At 36.0% G+C, this 19778-nt stretch overlaps 1 protein-coding gene across 2 annotated transcripts; it reads left to right on the top strand.

Moving 5' to 3' along the window:
* The first annotated feature begins 13514 nt into the window (after positions 1-13514).
* LOC122089388 (CRC domain-containing protein TSO1-like) lies at positions 13515-19364 on the top strand. Of its 2 annotated transcripts, none has more exons than XM_042659073.1 (10): positions 13515-13749; positions 14629-14789; positions 14887-15655; positions 16781-17253; positions 17359-17433; positions 17703-17883; positions 17975-18070; positions 18157-18223; positions 18591-18750; positions 18837-19364. In XM_042659073.1, exons 1-10 carry the CDS (start codon positions 13699-13701, stop codon positions 19192-19194), a joined length of 2391 nt encoding a protein of 796 aa, XP_042515007.1. In that variant the 5' UTR covers positions 13515-13698; the 3' UTR covers positions 19195-19364. The 2 variants fall into 2 exon arrangements, with proteins under 2 accessions (XP_042515007.1, XP_042515006.1); XM_042659072.1 differs by having other exon boundaries at positions 13516-13749; positions 16769-17253.
* Positions 19365-19778: the final 414 nt, after the last annotated feature.

Raw genomic sequence — 19778 nt, forward strand, 5'->3', positions numbered from 1 at the left:
TTTGTTTAGAGTAAGGAGCATCCTACTGGGAAATGGCCAGGCAGGGTAAAAGTATTTCTAACCACGCATAAAAAAAAAGGGAACTAACCAACCTAAAGATGAGAGATCTAGAATTGTTATGGTTAGTATATACATATATATATGCTAAATCTTGATTATTGTTGTGTTAACACTTGGGCTTCTGAATAACTTGGTTTTTAAATTGATTTGTAGGCCAAAATAAAGCAAAAGCAGAGTGAGTTGCCTCCAGAGTTGAGAGATAATAGTGATGAAGAGGACAATATTTATAGAGAAGCTTGTGGCGAGGAAGGCCATGGAAGTGTGTGTGGTATTGGGCTTGGTGTAAGCCCAAAAGACATGGAGCTTACAAAAACCGATCTTGCGGTCAAACGCAAACTTAAAGATGCCAAAGATATGTTAACCCTTGAGTTCAAAAAAAAGATGGAAGCACAATTGGCTGAAAGGGAAAGGAAGTGACAAGAAGAGATGAAAGCTCAACAGGAAAGCACACAAGCAGAGATGAAAGCTCAACAAGAAAGCACACAAGCAATGATGGCTATGCTTAACACTATGAAATCCGAAATGGACCGATTAACACAAGCCTCAATTAAAGGAAACTCATAGAGTTCTGCACAATTGGGTAAGTTACAAATTTATTAAATGACTTTGATATGTTTGTTTTAAAATTTTATTAAATGACTTTTGTAGGTTTATTTTATTACAAATATATACGACTAATTGGGATCATTTGACCAGGTGAAGATTAAGGCCATTGCATAAGCTTCCCTCCTCATTTTTTGGTATATGGTAAATTAATTTGGATTCTTTACCAATTCAATTTGATTACTTTTATCTTCTTCTATTATCCCTTATTGTGGGTTTGTAACATAGATGTATGTTCCAATTCACAGGTTGTGATGCAAGCCCTACGTATGTGAGGAGAATTGCAATAGTTGGTCCTAGCTAGGAGATATTTTTCGTCTTTTATGACATTTGATATCTTTTGGTTTCTTTTTTTTTTTTCGTTTTCTTAATTCTGTGAATTTTTTAAAAGTCAAGTGTGGTGAAAACTCTATCTTTTTGCATCACAAACTTTGAATGATGAACTATTAATTTATGCTACCAAGCAAGTATGAACATATAATTAACTTTTTATGCCAAGTAATTTGTGTGGTCAGAATTATATTGTCTCACATTTCATAACTTTTGTAGGCAAGATTGCTTTTAATGAATTATTAGAATCTCTATATATTGAGCTTGATTGGACTTAGAAACAGGTAAGATGAAGGATTATACATACAAGTTCTTTTAAAAAACTCTTGTTATTTTACTTGTAAGTTGAAGTACATTTTGGCCTTGCTTGGCAACGTGGTCTTTTCTTTGTCAGACCTTGTGAATGATCTTAAAGTAAGTTAATTGAAGTCTCATTTATTTCTTTAGTAGCATGGCCTTAAGAAAATTTGCCTCTTTCTTCTGCCCAACCAGGTAGTAGAGATGATTGACTATTACAACATAAGATATCTATGTTACTTACTGATTTATGTTGTTTTTAGCAATTGGATAAATCCACTTTCAGTTTTATCGATCTATCTAGCAAAAAAATCTTCGGGCAGCAAAACCCTGCTCTTGAGTAGAGGGAACTATCTGCTCCGCCTCCACCCTGTTTCTGAACACAGGTATAACTCCTCTCTTTTATTCTCTTTCTACTTCTTCTCATCTTCGATTCCTGCAATTTTTTCTGCAGGAAACTTTGCTCTTGGTAGAGGGAGAAGAGAAATTCCTCGATAGTGTATTGGGTATTGAGCTTATCATAGGTACTTTCTATATATATATATATATATATTATTGATTTCAAGTGTTTTGTGGTTATTCCTTCTTCTTTAGATACATCCAGCCCCTCATTGTTGTGCCACAAGACGCTACTTATATGGATCTATTGGCTAAAGCTCCTGCAGCATTAGATTCTATAGAACTCAAATGTGGAACATGTCTTGCAGATCCCAGTTGTTATGGGAGTGTCCTTGTATGAGGCAGTCAGTCTGTACAAGGGACAAAGAGTGATTGCCTCCAGGTTACTGGTGAGGTTGTTGGAGAAGTGAGAGTTGTATCTGACATGCACCAGAGAAAAGCTAAGATGGCTCTCAAGCTGATGCCTTCATTGCCCTTCATGGTATGGGTTTAGGACTTCAAATTTACGATTGAGAAATCCATATTTTTGTTCATGAGTTCCTATACCAAGTTGCACTCTCTTAATATTATTATTTTTCTTCTTTTCCACCTTCAAACATCATGTGGGTATGGAACTCTTGAAGAACTTTTGGTATATAGTCATTACTTAGCCCAGCTTGGGATCCATCAAAAAAGCTGTAAGCTTCAAAAATCTCAAACTAAGTAGGGCTGTAGATTTAATCCATTTTATGTGAAACATGTTAAATTAAAAATGTCCATATGTAATAAAATTTCTATATTTTGATTTCTCATCTCATTAATTAGAAGTTTTAATATGCATTATGATTATGATTCTGCTTATACCATAATTGCTTCAAATAGTAGGCTATCATATGCAAGATATGCGGTTTAAGCGTTTGATTAATTTTAGCTGTCACATTCAGGAAATGCAACTTAAATGTTTGATTAAGTTTTGTTTTCTTAGCATTTGACTTCAATTGCTTGTTGACTTATTAGGTTTTGTATAAGAGAACAATTTTTCTTTGGCAATAATTTGAGAAGGCGAGGGTCAAACAGTAATTGAGAAGGCAAGGGTCAAAGAAAACTACATTGTCACATGAAACATGAAGAGTCAATCCAACTTTCGGCCTTGATTCTAGCTAAACAGGATCATATCGGATTTATCATTTCCTTAGAGTCCTACATCTTTTTAGATTTATGATCAGCAAATGTTAAAAGTTATTTACTCAACTTATGTTGTTTCACATAGAATAATTGGAAATTTGTTTTTTCCTTGCATGAACTATGTGAGATATGCTTTAAAGGATTTATTTGATTTCCTGCATTTAAGAGGATCTGCTTCAAAATGGAGGAAAAACTATACAAAATAAAAAATAGAAACCTTGGGTCAAAAGTTCATGTATGATTATATCTTTGGTCATGCAATGGGCCATAGTATAATGCTTCATACTTTATTACTACACTGTGATTTAACTTTAGAGTTTATGCAAGTGGGCCTCTTGAATGTGGATGGATACTAAAATTCCTTGTTGTCTTTTATAAATAAGGCTGCCAATGAAGGCTTTATCTCCCCTTCTGCATGCAATATTATAGTATTTGCCCCTGACAGCCAAGCAATTCCCGTGGGAGCTTGAGGTATTAACAATTAATTACTAAACTGTATTGGTCACCAAAGATGTGGCTCTCTTAAACAACAACTAGAGACCACTTTTTAGAACTTATTGGAGATAGTCTTGATGTTGACTATTTCATTCCTTCATTTTTATACTTATAGTTGCTTCATTTAGAAACTTATTTGTATGCTTAGTGGCTTAATATAATATAGCATTAGTTGTACTTACTGTTTTTTGTCTTGACAAAATGGGACTAGTTTAAGACAACTCCGATTCTCCAATTCATTTGCTTGTTAATTGATAAACACTTAAGTTTCCTAATTTTCTCTTAATCTTGTAATTGGCAGAGTATGTCCCGGAATATGATGAGATTACATCTAAGTTGATATGGTAGGTGGAAAGACTAAGTTATGTTCTTGAATCAAGTCCTAATTATTGTATATCCTTTTTTGGCTCAAAAACAATTATAGCTAAAGCTACCATTCATATCTATTGTATCCACTAAGAACATTGATCATGTCTTTTTTGGGTACAAGTTTCTTATACATGTTCATGTTGAATACAGTTTCAGACTTTGTTTTTGTGTGAAGAAAATCTGGAGTGAAAAGTGCTCATTTTTTGTCTCTCAAGTCTCAAGAATGGTGATCATTTATAGCTTTAATCTCTATTTCCTTAATTTGGGCTTAGCCAACCCTGGATTGGGTTTGGGCAAAATGTTTTTGGTTTACAGGGTTAGCTAGCAAGTATAGGTATATATATATATATATATATATAAACATTCGGTTGCGGTTATTATAAACTGCGGCTAATAATTCGAGCACAATAAAGCAAACCGCGACTATTGATAAACAATTGCTGCGTTTTTAATCCGCGGTTAAATAATAATTTAGTTGCCTCATTTTTCTAAACTTGGGCTAAAGTAAAATTATCAAGAGCCATGGTTTTTCAAAATCGCAGTTAAAGCGCAAATTATTGACCGCAGTTTTCTTAAACTGCGACAACAGAATGCATAGCGATAATCGCGGTTTATATAAACCGTGGAAAAAAATAATTTACTAACTACGGTTTCAAAAGCCGTGGTCAAAATAAAGTATCTAACCATAGTTTATATAAACAGCGGCAAAAGAAGCCTTTTCATTTGCTAGTGGTATTGGCCGCGGATTAGCCGCGGTTTGAAAACCGCGGGTATTGACCTTTTGCCATGGTTATACTAGCAATCGCCGCGGTTAAAACCGCGGCTAAAAACCAATTTTCTTGTAGTGAATCTTGAATCTTATATTGAAGATACAAAAATTCCTTCCATACATTGAGTTGTTATCCCTAAGCCTTTATTTCAAATGGGGGTGACAATGGGAAAAAAAAAAAAAGGAAATATCATTTAAAAGCATAGTTGGTGTAAACTATTTCCATAGTACAATATATAATGGAGCCCAGTCTCAATCAACTGCCAAAATCCATTGAAGCACAAAACCAGCTTCAAGATTTGTTAGATTAGGGTTTGTCTGGGTGAATAAGCTAGGAGCTGCAAAATGATTATCTGAAAATTATCAAGCAAACCAAGAATGTATACTGTGGCTTAATCCCCACAGCTCACCATGGTAATTGAAGAGGAAAAGAAATACCATAGAATTTAAAGAAATTTGTTAAGAGTATCACCTACCACAAAGACAATAGCATATGAAGACATTATTTGCTCTTTTTTTAATATATTGGGCACCTCACTTTTCTTTTTTCTTACTTGGTGAGCTTGGTGGTTGGCTATTTCCATTGTTCTTATGAGATGCATTCCATTATTACGGCTCAAAGCTTGAAGCTCTAAAGGAACTGGTACAACTGAGTAGTCATGAAATAGAGACAAGAACTTAATTATAGAGCCCTTATCAATCACACCTATTCCCAAATGGATAAAAGAAGTAAATTTTTTTTTTTGTTAACCAAAGTGTCCGGGTCAGCTTACGTACATCTCGACTAATCCTCGGGGAAACTAACGCAACAACCCACCATCACAGTCTCCACTTAAATCGCCGATGCACAGATGGGGAATCGAACCTGTGACCGTGCGTTTATCCACATAATCCCCAATTCACCCTAACCATCTGGGCAACCCACAGATGAGTAAAAGAAGTAAACTTAAAGGCTTTGTTTGATTGCAATGGGAATTTAAAGGGAAGGGAAGTGAAATTTTGAAATGTTTTATAATCATTACTCCATATGATTGTATAAACTACTTAATTTTTTTAATCATATTTAGTAATGATATTTTACATGTAATTTTTATTTTACATATTATATCAAAGGGTTTTGGATATAAAATAAAATGAAATTTTATAACCAAATATGGAATTATTTTAAGTTAATATTAAAATCACATGAGTAATGATTACATATATTTCTTTTTTAAGTATAAAATTTTACTTCCCTTTCCTTTAATTCTCTTTACAACCAAACATAGCTTAAAAAAATTGTATCCATATGGAAAATTAGATGAATGCGTTTAATTTCTCAAAGATTGTTCTAGAATATAGGAAAGCCCAGGCCTGACCTGGCCCAATTATGAATCACATACTACAGGGACTAGGTTCCTAAACAAATCAGATACTCAAAATCTGTCAAGAATTTCAGGACTAACAGTTGATCGCCATTAGAATCCCAATGACGTCATCTGCTTGTCCATCTATCCCCATTTTCACATGAATATGTAATCCGCTTGTTCAATGTTAGCTTCACCACCTTCCATTGTTTCTGTCTTTCTAAAGAAAATAAGGTAAAGAGATTATAGCAACCAGCCAACCACAGCACAGAAGGCGCCTAGTTGGGGAATCTAACTCAAAACCTTAATATATTATGTTTTCTAATTTTTGTCCAAACAATTTCTTTACTTTTAAAATTTTTAATGAAATAAATATGAATTATAACATAGAATTGAATTTTTTATTGTTATGTATTTTTTTTAATAGTTGTTTAATGTTAATTTAAACATTTTCTATTGAAATGTACGTAAACTTAACATGAAATGACTTAAACTTGTTACGTATACGCTAATCGGTTTAATAATTTAATGGTTTATTTAAATGATTTACCAACAGTTAAAACTTTAAAACCAAAACGAATCTCGACTGCAATTTTAAAATCAAAACTGAACCATTTAGTAAACGGTTTCACGATTTCAATGTAAACAGTTCGATTTCAAATTCACATCCTTAATCCTGACCTCATTGACCCTACTTGCCCTTATTTTTTCCCATTTCAGAGCTAGGGGTTGGACATAACCCAATGTCTCAACTAAGCCTGGCCCATCCATGCCCCGGGACTGAACACTCTCAACCCTAGCTGAGCTTGCATGTTGAAAAGCTTGACTAAGGCCCCGTCAGGCTTAGGACAGGCTTCAGGGCTACCCAAGCCAAACTTGCACCCTTAAGTGAAAAGAGCTAGCTCCTCAAGTATGAGCATGCACCAAGAACCTGAACAAACTGATCTGCAACCAATAAATTTATAAATCCCACACCATCTCATGTCTCCTGTAATGAAGAAAAAAACCAAGAAATTCATTCCTCAATGGTTTTACTTGAAAAAGAAAAAAAAACCACAAAGTTCCCCCTGATCAACTCAACAACTCGTTAATAACATCCAACTACTAAGGCATGGGAGTTGGGACTGCTCATGGGAGACATTCTGGCTGACACAAGTTCCTATCCGGGGTCCAGCTTTCATAACTTACCATGTTTCACACACATTTACATATTCCATTTTTTTGATATTTGAGGGTTTAGCTATATTAGCCAGTCTACTATGCTTATTTTACTAATGAAAAGTGAAATCCAAACTCGCAGTTAAAAAAATAATGATAATGTGTCTCTGCGTTAGACATAGTAGGTATAAAAAAAATCGCACTGAAGATGCTCTCATACTCTTTTTCATTGGTCGATGTTCTGATATTTACCTTGTGCCAACAAAGTATCATTCTATTAGCCTGAGCTTTTAATTTTTCTCTATTCTTTTGGGCAGTGCACAAAGTTGCCCAGTTAGTTTGATCATTAAAGACTTACCTGTGGTGGTGCAATAATCATAGTTTCATCAGGAACACTAAAATAAAGGTACTCAGTAGGTGTGACTTCTATGTCAAACCCCTGCTGCGATTATGTGACTCTCTCTCTCTCTCTCTCTCTCTCTCTCTCTCTCTCTCTCTCTCTCTCTCATATGAGGAGGAGACACATGCTAAAGTTAGCATAAGGGTAGACAATATGATATCATCCTCCGATCCAGATAGTCTTGTGGATAACCAACCCACACTCCAAAGTCCTAAGAGTATTCCAAGGAGCCACATATCCTAACGCCTAAAGCCTAAAGGGGTAGTTGAATTGTATGTAAAGAACAGATAAGGCAAGGCATATTATTATTATTGAGGGAGGGGAGGGTTGGAGTAGTTGGTTTTGGTACCTGTCTTTCTGTTGCTTGTGGGGTCTCGCGTGATATATCTTTTCGGTCCAAGGGACCACAAAAGAACTCATAGGAAGAAAAAGAGTGAATAGTATATGGAGATCAAGTGAATAACCTTTCCTCAGTTAATTACCAACATATTTGCTTACAAAAGGAAAAAGTTAAATGGGAAAGTTAAAAGACAATTAAGCTTCAAACCTAAGCCAACAGTCCATAGTTCACAAGCATATATATGAAGAGTGAAGAAATTCATCTAGGACACAAAATGCTCCATTTGGTGGTGTATTTCTAAAGAGGAGTCTATTTAGAGTTAAGGGTTTTTTTTTTTTTTTTTTTTTTTTTCTTTTTCAAGTGGGGTTGGGAGAGGTAGAAAAAAAAGCGTTGTTCTATCAGTCAAGAGAATCCGTAATTTGTACACCATGTAAATTGCATACTTACCCTTATTTATGAAGTCTATAAAATGTCTTGATTCATGATTGTGTCTCATTGAACTCTTGATCATAAAATTGGTGGAATGTAGACTTGTGATACCTCGCCATATAAAGAAATGATAGTATTGCTGCAAAAAAAGCTTGGAAGTGTGCAAAAGTGCAACACGAGGGAGGCTTGGTTTTAGAAAGCATATGGAATGAAGATGAATTGACCCTTTGGTTCGTTCAACTCAACTATAATGCTCAACTAGTATTGGACTTTCATCCTCGGATTTTAAGTAGTCAAACTGTCTTACCCTTTATAAACTTTTGAACTAAATTTTCAAGACTTTATTTTATCTAGTGGCAAGTTTTTCAATTTTGGGTGAGCAATGTGCAATGCCACGTGGTAATTATAAGCCATCCATATGGCAAATCATGCAATCATTCAAATTTAATGTCTTATAAACAATTAGGTTTTGTTTGGTATGGATTCTCATAATAGATTCTAGGTCTAGAATGCATTGTGAAGCAAGAAAATAAAGAAGAATTATGTTTCATAATGCATTTTAAACCCAAAACCAATTCCGAAAATTTTAGGTCAATAATGCATTCCAAACAATCTTACAAAATACAGCCTAAATTTCAAAATTTTCACTATACAAACTACATACAAATGGTTTCAAAATATAATTTTATATAATATTATTTTCCACTAATTTTTGAAAAAACTTCTCTTACATTATTGGGAAAGTTTTCTTTCATTATGCGATTAAGCTTTGACGGAGTGTACATCCATCAAGAGTCTTAAATATCAGTCTCCCTTATTTAAGTTCCATAATATTTTCCATTGTTTCCCTATACCTTATGAAGTCAAGGATTCTCCCTTGACCACGGATGTGATAAAACTTGGTCCCACATTATTGGAGGATGAAATTATACCAATGGAATAAATGAGTGTTCCTCCCCACACCCAAGTATATATGCGCCCATGATTTGGTAGGAGTGTTCTTTGATAGGATTGGCTGAAAAGCTTGTACCAAGTGGCAACCAGAATGGTACTAAAACTTTCTGAACATGTTGGTTGTAGAGTTAATGTCTTCATCCACTTAGTAATTATCAAGGCGGGGCCAATGCAAAACTGATCCACCACCCTTCGTTGCATTTCCTCCGTGACATTGAGAATAGTCAAATTAAATATAGGGTACACTTAAATTCTAAGCAATCAATGAAAATCAAATACGTTGTGACTTATTAATGGCAAATCACATGCCTATTGTGAGTCCGGGGATTTCTTTTCTGAGCCCACGAAGGAATACAACTGTACAATGCTTAAAAATATTTTTAGAAAGGGGTTATTGATTCCTTTGGGCCAATTAATCATCCAAAATTGATTATGGAGTAGGGATGTAAATGGATCGGATACGGATATCTTTATTCAAATATGGATGCAAATCGAATTCAGATTTTCAATTATCCGTTTACTCTCTGACTTGTGTAATCCGGATCTTCCTCCCCCAATGAATATAATTTGCTCTTAATCCATCTTTCTAAATTGTTCTAACTCTTTTCCTCATTCTCTAGAACATATTTAAACTTTAAGAGCCTTCAAAATCATTAATTGATTATTTAATGGAATCGGATAATTATTTTCGAATAATTCAGATTTTAATTTGGATATCTTTTGACCGGATACGGATCCCCCTAAATGAATACGAATGCGAATTCGAATTTGGATTTTGATTGAATACGAATGCGAATTCGAATTTGGATTTTGAGTATCCATTCATCCTTATTATGGAGTGATTATGGAGTCCTATGATAGGTGTTTGGTCAGCCCTAGTTGGGCTTCCTTGTAGTCCAATGTCTGTCTGTCTTTTTTTGGTTAAAAGGACATTCCACCTTCTAGTGTACCTCACTACCCCCACACACATGGGGAAGTAGAATCGGGGCATAGTTGTCTTTTCATAGCTTAGTTCTACTTCCATATGTGCATGGGCATAGGATACACTATAAATAACGAAATGTTGGGTTGCAGCCAAGTAGCTGCAAGCCTACAAACTCTATGCCGGTCAAAAAAATAGAATCTTTTATTTTATTTTATTTTTAAGTTTTAAGAATAAGTGACGTATTAAAAAATAACAAAGGAAAAATTACACAAGAAGTCTGTCCCAAAGAATCCTGAAAAAGAAGAGGAAGAAGCTCCTGGTTAAGGCAGGGCATACCCTACCAACCCAAAAGAAAGACAATCTGAAAATAAAACGAAAAATTACTACGCAAAGTATGTAACTAAATCAGTGTCCTTTTGAACAAGAACAAGAACAAGCTCATCAAGGAATTGATGGTGGCACCAAAATAGTTTCCAACAAGAATGTTAGAGAAGATACTATAAAATCTGTAGGCTATTTTGTTCTATCCAACCATGCTTGAACTCTTTACACCCATGGAACTCCTTCGGGCATTTAAAAAAATATTAAAACTTAAGAGGGTATTTGTGAACTCTAAGGGGATGTGGAAGTGAGTTATTCCACTTTTTACCTTAGTTTGATAGGTGAAAACATCTTTTGCAGCAAGTGCGGTGAGCATCGGATGGTCAAGAAGACATTGGCATGTGTCCTGATGTCCCAATGTTGTCTCGGCCATCCAATGCTCGCCACACTCACGGCAGACAATAATCACTCATTTGATAGTGCATTTTTTATTATTATTTAAATATATCAACTCTTATTTATCTTCCCCGCACTCCCCCCACCAAAAAAAAAAAAAAAAAACAATAGAAAAGCCGAAGAGAGGTCCAGGACTCTAGGGAGCCGCTGGTAGGGGTGGTAAATTTTAGCATGAACCAGTCAGGCCAATTGAAACTGATTGGTTCAGTTTGGATTTTGGACCAAGCCTTTATTGGGTCAGTTTTGATTTGGGTTTTTATGAAACCAATTGATATCAAAATCCGTTTGACCACCTGCAACCAAGACCGATAGAAAATCAAACCAAACTTGATAAGAAGATAAAATAAAAAAGTAATATTTATAGGAATTTTATGTTATATATATATATATATATGAACCGACTCAGTAACCACCTCATTAGACACCGAATTGAAAAGGAATTCTGGCTTAACGGTTTGGTTTGGTCCATTATTAATCCAATACTAATTCAGCCAGACTGAAACCGTACCAAACCGATGGGTTGACACCCTAGGTGTGGGTTTCAAATTGGGAATCCGCCCATGTACTCTTTGGATCCCTTTTGGCTGGGCACGGAGTGTGAATATTCTAGCCATGTTCTACCAAAAAAAAGAATTAAATTATCAAGGTTCCATTTATTTCTAAGTAAAAAGGTGATATAAAATACACAATTATCAAATAAACTTATATTCTTTATGTCAATCAAAATTTTATATTACCTAAAACAAATTAAAGTTTTATTTTTATTTGGGATTGTTTAAGATATTGTTTATTTTGTTGCATAAATTTGTATTGAATTGATATTTTATATGAAAATATTGTTTCCATGTATATTTGTTTTATATTATTTATTTTAGAGTAAAAAAAAATCATGTCTGCTTACTTGGCCATTATGCCAACGTGTAGGCCATAGGGGTGCACAAAGGGATTTGGGTAGGGAGAAAATGCCATCTTTTTGTGCCAATCTATTTCTAGACATAGATACTTGAACATGACTCTTTTCTCTTTTATTTGATTTTATATTAAAACAAATTATTAAAAGAAAAAAAAATATTTTTTTATAAGAAAACTTCCTTTCAGAAACAGGGATGGTCTTTTTAATCATTATGTCTACTAAAGATAACGTTTCAATATTTGCCACATGAAAATACAAAGATAATCCATGTGATAGATGACCATACAAACATTTAATTGGTACAATTTCAGTTTAAAATAAGTAGTAAATTATGTTGAAATTACAAAAGATGCTATTTTGCACTTTATATTCATTTCCATTTGATGCTATTTTGATCATTTTACTAAAAAATTTTCAGAGTTTGAAATGTTCATGAGGTCATCTACCGTATAAATTAATCCATATACTATCAAATGACGAACAGTGAAACATTATACTTTTAATGACTCCTAGAGAGACCACAAAGCCTTGAGATTCTAAACAAAAGCAAATCTATCACTTACACTGCATTCAATTTGTAGAATCCAGTATCCAAGGAAACCAACAACCAGAGCTTGTTGGTGATAGAGGAAGAGAAGCTTTGATTATAAAACTACATTAACCACTTATTTGGTTTGGTCAATCCATGAAGAAATGATACACAATTTAAGAATGCCAAGCAATGTTGTTAGGGATGATGGGATGGTTTTCATAATTGGTTTGGGGATGCCCAAAGCATCAAGCATCCCAAAACCCTTTATTTATTTCTTGAAGGGTAGTTAGGTTTCAGCATAATCATACCCTTACTAAATGCCATATGTGGTACTTTTGATTGGAGTCTAAATTGATTATAGGCCATTGATTATATTCCAATGTGCTTTTATACTATACAGGTAAGTTTGAAAAATTTATGAAGGGAGAATAAACAATATTTATTATGCTATAATCTTCATCAATTTTTTCTAGGAAGACAGTTTTCCTCCAATGGATTGAAACTTTCATCACTTCATCTTAGGATTCATAAGCCATTATACAGTTAGTATCGGTCCAGTCTCAATTTTTTATTGGATTGGCCCGATTTTCATTTTCAAGTTTGTGCCACTTAGCCCATCTGGTTCCATAAAACCCCAATTCAAAATCAAACGATAAAGGTTTGGTTTGGATTGGTACAAGCTGAACCGGGTGTTTTCGATCGATTTGACTTGATCAAGGAACCGATTGATTTCGATCGGTCCAATGGTCCGGTCTGAAATTTGACACCTTCTAGAACTCAATTAATCACTTCTCTATATATGGAAAGGAAAATTGTAATTCTTTTTCTTCTTCTTCTTGAGAAAAAAACTGTAACCGCATATCTTCGGATCTTCCCTCCTCTCTCATCGCCCGTTTCACAGTGTAACTGAATAGATAAATGTTGGGATTAATTTATACGAGATTTGCTCATTTGGGAAAGAGAGAGAGAGAGAGAGAGAGATAGAGGAGATCTGTGTTGTTTAAGTGTAAGGAGGCCGACGTAAAAGAAAGCTTGTTTAAAAAAAAAATGGCAGAAAAAGACAGAGATGGGCCTCTCTAGGGACTCTGCTTGGACTGTAACGTGGCAATGGCTCACTTAAAGGCGCAAGGTTTAAGAAATTTTATAATTTTTTGTTGCTTTCCTTCTCCGTTAGTGATGAACAGTCGTGGAGGTTTGTTTTTGGTCTAGGAGGGGTGGGTGGTGGTGGACCGGTGGTAGGGTCAGTTTCATCGTCACGAGAAAATCTTCTCTTCCCGCCTTGGCGCTCTTCTTGAATCTCAACAGTGCAAAAGTGATAAGTGAGAAAAGAGAGGGAAAGAGTAGAGGAATAACTGGGTAGAGTGTGAAAGTGGAGATGTAGAAGAGCTCTGGGCTCTTCGAGCTTCTCTATCCCTCTCTTCCTCCTCTCTTTCTAGGCATGGATACGCCGGATAGAAACCAGATCGGCACTCCAATATCGAAATTCGAGGTGGGTTTTCTCCCTGATGTGCTTCACGATTCTGTTGGACTTTCATTTTTGCCTTTCTGACGCTCGATCTGTGATGGGTTTTTTCGTTTTGCCGCAAATTCTTTTTTTTTTCCTCTTCCTGAGAGCTTTTTCTGCGTCCATGGAAGTAAGGAACTGAACTGGCTTGGAGTGTTCTTTATGATTTCATCGCCAAAATTCTTTCTTCAGTTGGGTTTTTGGGTCAATTAAGGTTGACATATCGTTTCCCGAAATGTCTGTGTTCTGCATCTTGAATAGTTGACTTCATTATTTTGGGTCTTTGCATGTTTTCAAGTTCATCACTATTTCCCATCTGCGATTTTTAGTGGGATTAGGTTTTCGTGTAAGTTGCCTGATATGTTTTTCCGTTCCAGTTATGATCAATTCCTGTGATGCACCTCCACTCGCCAACCCATTTGAGAAAATTTTCATTTTTTTTTTTGTTGCGGTGGGAGGATTCGCTATGACTGAGGATTTTTTTATGTCTTGGAAGTGATACCGAAGAAATCATCGCTACCATTTGATGATTTCTTTTAGTTTGAGGTTTCTCTCTGTCTTCAGGTGATGTTGTAAATTTTCTTATGCTTCTCCTTTCCTATCTTTAACTTAGATTTTGGGTAATACAGATCTGGGGGCACTTATACTTATCTTTCCCTTTTTTTTTTTTTTTTGAATTAATTTACCAAAAATCTCTGTATGTTCTTCGACATAAATATTGACTTACCATTTTTTGTTCACCATCATATTCTTATTTTCTTTATTCTGCTGTTTTCCCTGCATTTTCCTTGTTTTTGGTTCGATGATGGTCCTCTTTCAATTAAGGTCTGAGTGTGCCATAAGATTGTTTATGTTCTCTTGCAGGACTCTCCTGTCTTCAATTATATCAACAGTCTTTCTCCTATTAAACCGGTCAATTCTATACACATTGCTCAAACATTCAACTCACTCACTTTTGCATCCCTACCATCTGTGTTTACTTCACCACATGCCATTACCCACAAGGAGTCTAGATTTGTAAGAAGGTAACTGCTGCTTCTTTTCATATTTATGTACTCTGCTAAATTTTAAGTCCCCAAGTTGGGTGGTGAGTGTTCCATAACTTTTGGCTTTTGCTCTCAGGCAACATTTATCAGATCTGTCAAAGCCTGATTTTTCTGGGAATGAAAATGAAGGCAATACTAGTGTGGGGGTTTTGGATTCTGTTCAACTCCCCGATTGCTCTGCTCCACAGGAAAGTTTTGATCCGGGGAGTTCTATTAAAGAGGTTACCGAGTCCTCGAATCTCGCTATTGAGTTGCCAAGGAATATGAAATATGATTGTGGTAGCCCCGACTGTCTCCCATTGCCTTCCGACGGAATTAAGATGGATCCTCTGCCAGAAATCACTACAACACCAGCTTCACTTGTTCGTTTTGTTCATGAGGTCTCAGAAGAAAGGCAGCATTCATTTGAAAGTAAACTAGAAATACAGGAGACTTGTCAGGTTGACCAAAACAGAGATGAAGGGACTGAATGTGATTGGGAAAATTTGATTTCTGATGCTGCTGATCTGTTAGTTCTTGACTCTTCAATTGACACAGGGGCTCCAAATAGGCAGAACCTGGAGTTAGTGCATCACGAGACTGGTTCTTTTGCTTCTTCCGTGTCAAATCTCCCAGAATGTAACACTGATATCTTGCAGAAAACACGGCCCGTGGGTCCAGTTGACTCTTGTGAAAAACATGAATTGGAGGATCATGTGTCTCATCCAGAAGAAGTTAGAAAGCAAAAGGAAATGGATAACATACTGCAGGTTTCATCAAGTACTTTTTCAAGCGAGCAAGTAATTAGTGGTCCAAGTGAGAAAATTGATGAGAAAGTTGAAAGCTGCATTTCAGTTGGTGACAAGGTAAATGTGGAGTACTTGAGTTTTTCTTTGTTTTTTACATTTTACTTTACAAGCCTCTGAATTCACTAACAAACTAATTCTCCATGAATCACCTTGGTTTAAAGTTTTGTTTCTTTCATGAAACATCAACTGTCAATTTTTTATATTAGTCAAGTAACCTAATTTAGTTATGTCCTTTACTTCTGATGATCATCTTCAAGTTTCATCAAATGATGAACTTAAAATTTCTCTGTTGTTAATCTCTTTAAAACTAGCTTAGCTGCTAGCTTGTGGGTGGACTATTCAGGGCAATTTTGATTTTCCATTTTTCTGAATACATAAAATGGAAGAAGGAAAACTATACACACGGGAATTGAGGTTTCTTGCTTTTGTAATGGTTGCTGGATGTGTGTTGTGCTTACGTAACTTTTTTTTTTTCTGAAATGTCATGCTAATATTCCATTACTTCCTTGCTTTCCTGTATAGTACTGTGACTTCCTACAGGATTTCCATGGGCTTCCATAAGCTCCTATGAAGTAATGGAAGTATAGAACTGCAGCTTAGATCCTATTTAGTTAATGAATAAGTATGAAATTCAATGGACAATTGTTTGTATCAAATTTTTTTTTTTGTTTTTATTTTTTATATTTCTTGAAGTGTCACAAGGAATATTTAGATTTCGGGTTTGATTGGAAATTCCTTTCCGGTTTTCTTTAATTCCAGTCCTAGAACCTTTGACGTCATGGTCCCTGGCTAATGGATTGGGGCTTCTAAATCGTTGACATTCACTTTTAAGTTAACAAACCGCTTCATCTGTTCTTTTTTTTTCCCCATTCGTTTATGCTTGTGGAAGTGTCTATGAAACCAATGCAAGTTTCTTTCCCAGTTGACCTGCAATATGTTAACCTTTAGTAATGGGCTAAAAAATGCTGCACATGGAATCAAGTAGTGCTTTTATGGTCATCTCAAATTCTCTATTTAAAGGAACATAGTAAGTGTAGTCTGTATGGTACTTCCTGATTCCCTGTGCGGCTGTGCACTAATACCCCCCCTCCAAAAAAAGAAAAAAATGTCATCTTGAAATCTTAGTTAATAGCAACGATATATTAATTGGTTTAATCTTTTTCTGTGTAGCCTGACTCACAGCATCAACGTGGTATGAGAAGGCGTTGTCTTGTTTTTGAGATGGCAGGAGCTCAAAAAAAGAACTTGGGTGATGATTCTAAAAGCAGTTCTTCAGACACATCTCTTTCTGATGTAAAAGATACTGACGATAAACAATTGGTTCATAATAAACCTGGAAATAGTTCTCTGCCATACATGCTACCAGGTATTGGTTTGCACTTGAATGCCCTTGCAACTACCTCAAAGGATTGTAGAGTTGTCAAGCATGAAACTTTGGCTTCTGGAAGGCAACTAATAAGCATGAGAAGCTCTATTACTTCTTTCCACTCTGTCACTTCTGGTCAGATAACTCTGACTAAGTCCTTGGCTCTGAATTCTACGGAAGAAGAAATAGGTCCAGCTGACAATGGCAGCTTGGTTATACAAGATGCTTCCCAGGCATCCACATTTGGAGCTAGTGAAGACTTCAACCCGAGTAGCCCAAAAAAGAAGAGGTATTGGTCACCCATTAATTTGTAACTGTTTCATAATGTCTTTTTACTAACTGCATTCATTTTTTTTTTGTCGTAATTTTTAATTTTAAGTCTCATAATATGCAGGCGCAAGTTGGAAAATATTGGAGAAAGTGAAGCTTGCAAGCGTTGCAACTGTAAGAAGTCAAAATGCTTGAAGCTGTAAGTTTCATAGCGTTTCATAGGATCACTTACCGAGTCATGATAGTCTAATATCAGTGTAGATTATAAAAGAGTAATCCTGCTAGTTATGACATTCTTAAGTCAAATGCTGTTGTTACATTCTGGCTTGCCAGTTTGTTTTATAGAAGTTGACATTTGTAAATTTTCATTGTCTTATCAATGTATGAATTAACTGAACTTGGGAATTGCCCCCACCCCCTTTCTTAGGATGTAGTCATGGTTTAATTTGGCAAAATCAATCTGTGCAGTTACTGTGAATGCTTTGCTGCCGGTGTTTATTGCGTAGAGCCTTGTTCATGTCAAGAATGCTTTAACAAGCCTATCCATGAAGATACTGTTCTGGCAACTCGCAAACAGATTGAATCCCGCAACCCACTTGCATTTGCTCCCAAAGTGATTAGAAGCTCTGAGCCTGTTGTGGAAATTGGGGTTGGAAAATAAATCTCAACCTTTTTCTTTTATTTCTAAAAAAGGTTCAGGTTGGTGTATGTCAATTGAGGAGTTGTTTTCTCCCTTGCAGGATGATCCTAACAAAACTCCAGCTTCTGCCAGGCATAAAAGAGGATGCAACTGCAAGAAATCAAGTTGCCTAAAGAAATACTGTGAATGCTTTCAGGTTCTGCCCATCAACTCAATCTGTTTGCTTTCTATTTTGTACACCATGATCGTCATCTGATTCAGATTTGTTGATTTCTCTTTTAGGGGGGTGTTGGATGTTCAATCAACTGCAGATGTGAAGGGTGCAAGAATACATTTGGCAGAAAGGATGGTGAGTGTTTATTTGATGTACCACACTTATCTTCAAACATGAAATAGGGAATTCCAGAAGGATCTCCCCTGCCCTTGCCATATTTAGCTCTCAGTGTAAACCATTCCAATGTATTCACTTGTTCTCATTCTAAATTGACAATCATTTGGCCTTTTTTTTTTCGGGGACAAGTCCATATTTTCCTTTCCCAACAATATTTTGTGTTTAATCCAGGATTGCTTACGCAAATCCTATACATGCTCAAGGTTTTTCACATTTCCAAATATTCTCTTTCCACTTTTTCCTATTTGCCCTATTTTGTATTGCATGTGGTTATTTCCTTAGTTTTGTTCATTCCTTTTGATTTGTACTTTCCTTTGAAATGCAGGATCTGCTTCAGTAGGAACAGAAGAAGCTGAACCAGAAGAGGAAGAAATCTGTGAAAAGAACGGGGCAGACGGAACTGTACAGAATAATGAAGTCCAGAAGGATGAAGAGCAATATTCTGATTGTGTTCTGCCTATTACACCATCTGTTCAGATTTGCAGGTTTGGTATTTTAATTATTGTTGGTTGGATTATTTTCATTTTGTTTTGGATGTCATGCTGAATATTGAATGTTATCTGTATTCCAGATCATCCTTTCCTCTGCCTTGTTCTTCTAGCGGGAAACCACCACGATCTGTACTTGGCTCATCTCACCTACATTCCTGCCAGAGACTAGGAAAATCAGATTTTATGCAGCCGCGATCCAAGTTTGAGAGCCTCTTTGAGACCAATGAAACCCCTGAGATCCTAAGAGGCGATTGTTCACCCATCGGTGGCATAAAGACTGCCTCTCCCAATCGTAAGAGGGTATCACCTCCTCATAATGAGTTTGGGATGTCTCCTGGTCGACGGAGTGGAAGGAAGTTGATACTTCAATCCATCCCTTCATTTCCATCTCTCACCCCTCACCATGAAACCTGTGAGTTTCCATTGAGGTTCGAATGAAATGCGACATCTTACTTATGGTGCAAGGGGCATTTTATTTTAGTAGTAATGAGTAGTTTGCTTCTAGTATGTGTACAATAATTTCATACATTTGCAGTATGCATTGTAACATCCAGTTGCCTGTGTAAAAATATCAGTTATTATATAAGAATCAGTTATATTTTAAAGAACTTCATGTTTGGACCAGAGCCTCTGCACTGCAGCCTTGGGGATCAATTTGTCAACCATTAACTCAGGAGGTTCACATGGGACTCTGATTATCTGGGTTGTATCTAAGTCAGGGACTTCATTTTTACTTCAATCACTTAATTTTCAATTGCTGTATTTTTTCAGTCAAAAGTTTTGGGTTCACAGCAAGTGACAGTGAGGATCCAACAGCTGGGAGGGCCCCGGCATGCACCCCCAGCAGTTTGATCCTCACTGCCTCACCACTGAGGATTTTTATCTCGAAGTTTTAGTATGCTATGAGCACAACACAAAGCATTCAGATGGAACTGTATTTCAGGGAAGAAGGCCCCTGCACCAGCACGGGCCGGTGAGGGGGTGCACAGGGGCATCAATAGGGGGTTGATGTTCAGGATTTC

The sequence above is a fragment of the Macadamia integrifolia genome, chromosome 9 (genome assembly GCF_013358625.1).
Source record: "Macadamia integrifolia cultivar HAES 741 chromosome 9, SCU_Mint_v3, whole genome shotgun sequence".
Classification (NCBI taxonomy): domain Eukaryota; kingdom Viridiplantae; phylum Streptophyta; class Magnoliopsida; order Proteales; family Proteaceae; genus Macadamia; species Macadamia integrifolia.

What these genes read in the sequence shown, in the direction of transcription:
- LOC122089388 (XM_042659072.1), top strand. Translation starts at nt 13,699, where the DNA reads ATGGATACGCCGGATAGAAACCAGATCGGCACTCCAATATCGAAATTC. An exon ending in GCATTTCAGTTGGTGACAAG is followed by an intron (nt 15,656 to 16,768) that starts GTAAATGTGGAG and finishes TTTTCTGTGTAG; the next exon opens with CCTGACTCACAGCATCAACG. An exon ending in TACATTTGGCAGAAAGGATG is followed by an intron (nt 18,224 to 18,590) that starts GTGAGTGTTTAT and finishes TTTGAAATGCAG; the next exon opens with GATCTGCTTCAGTAGGAACA.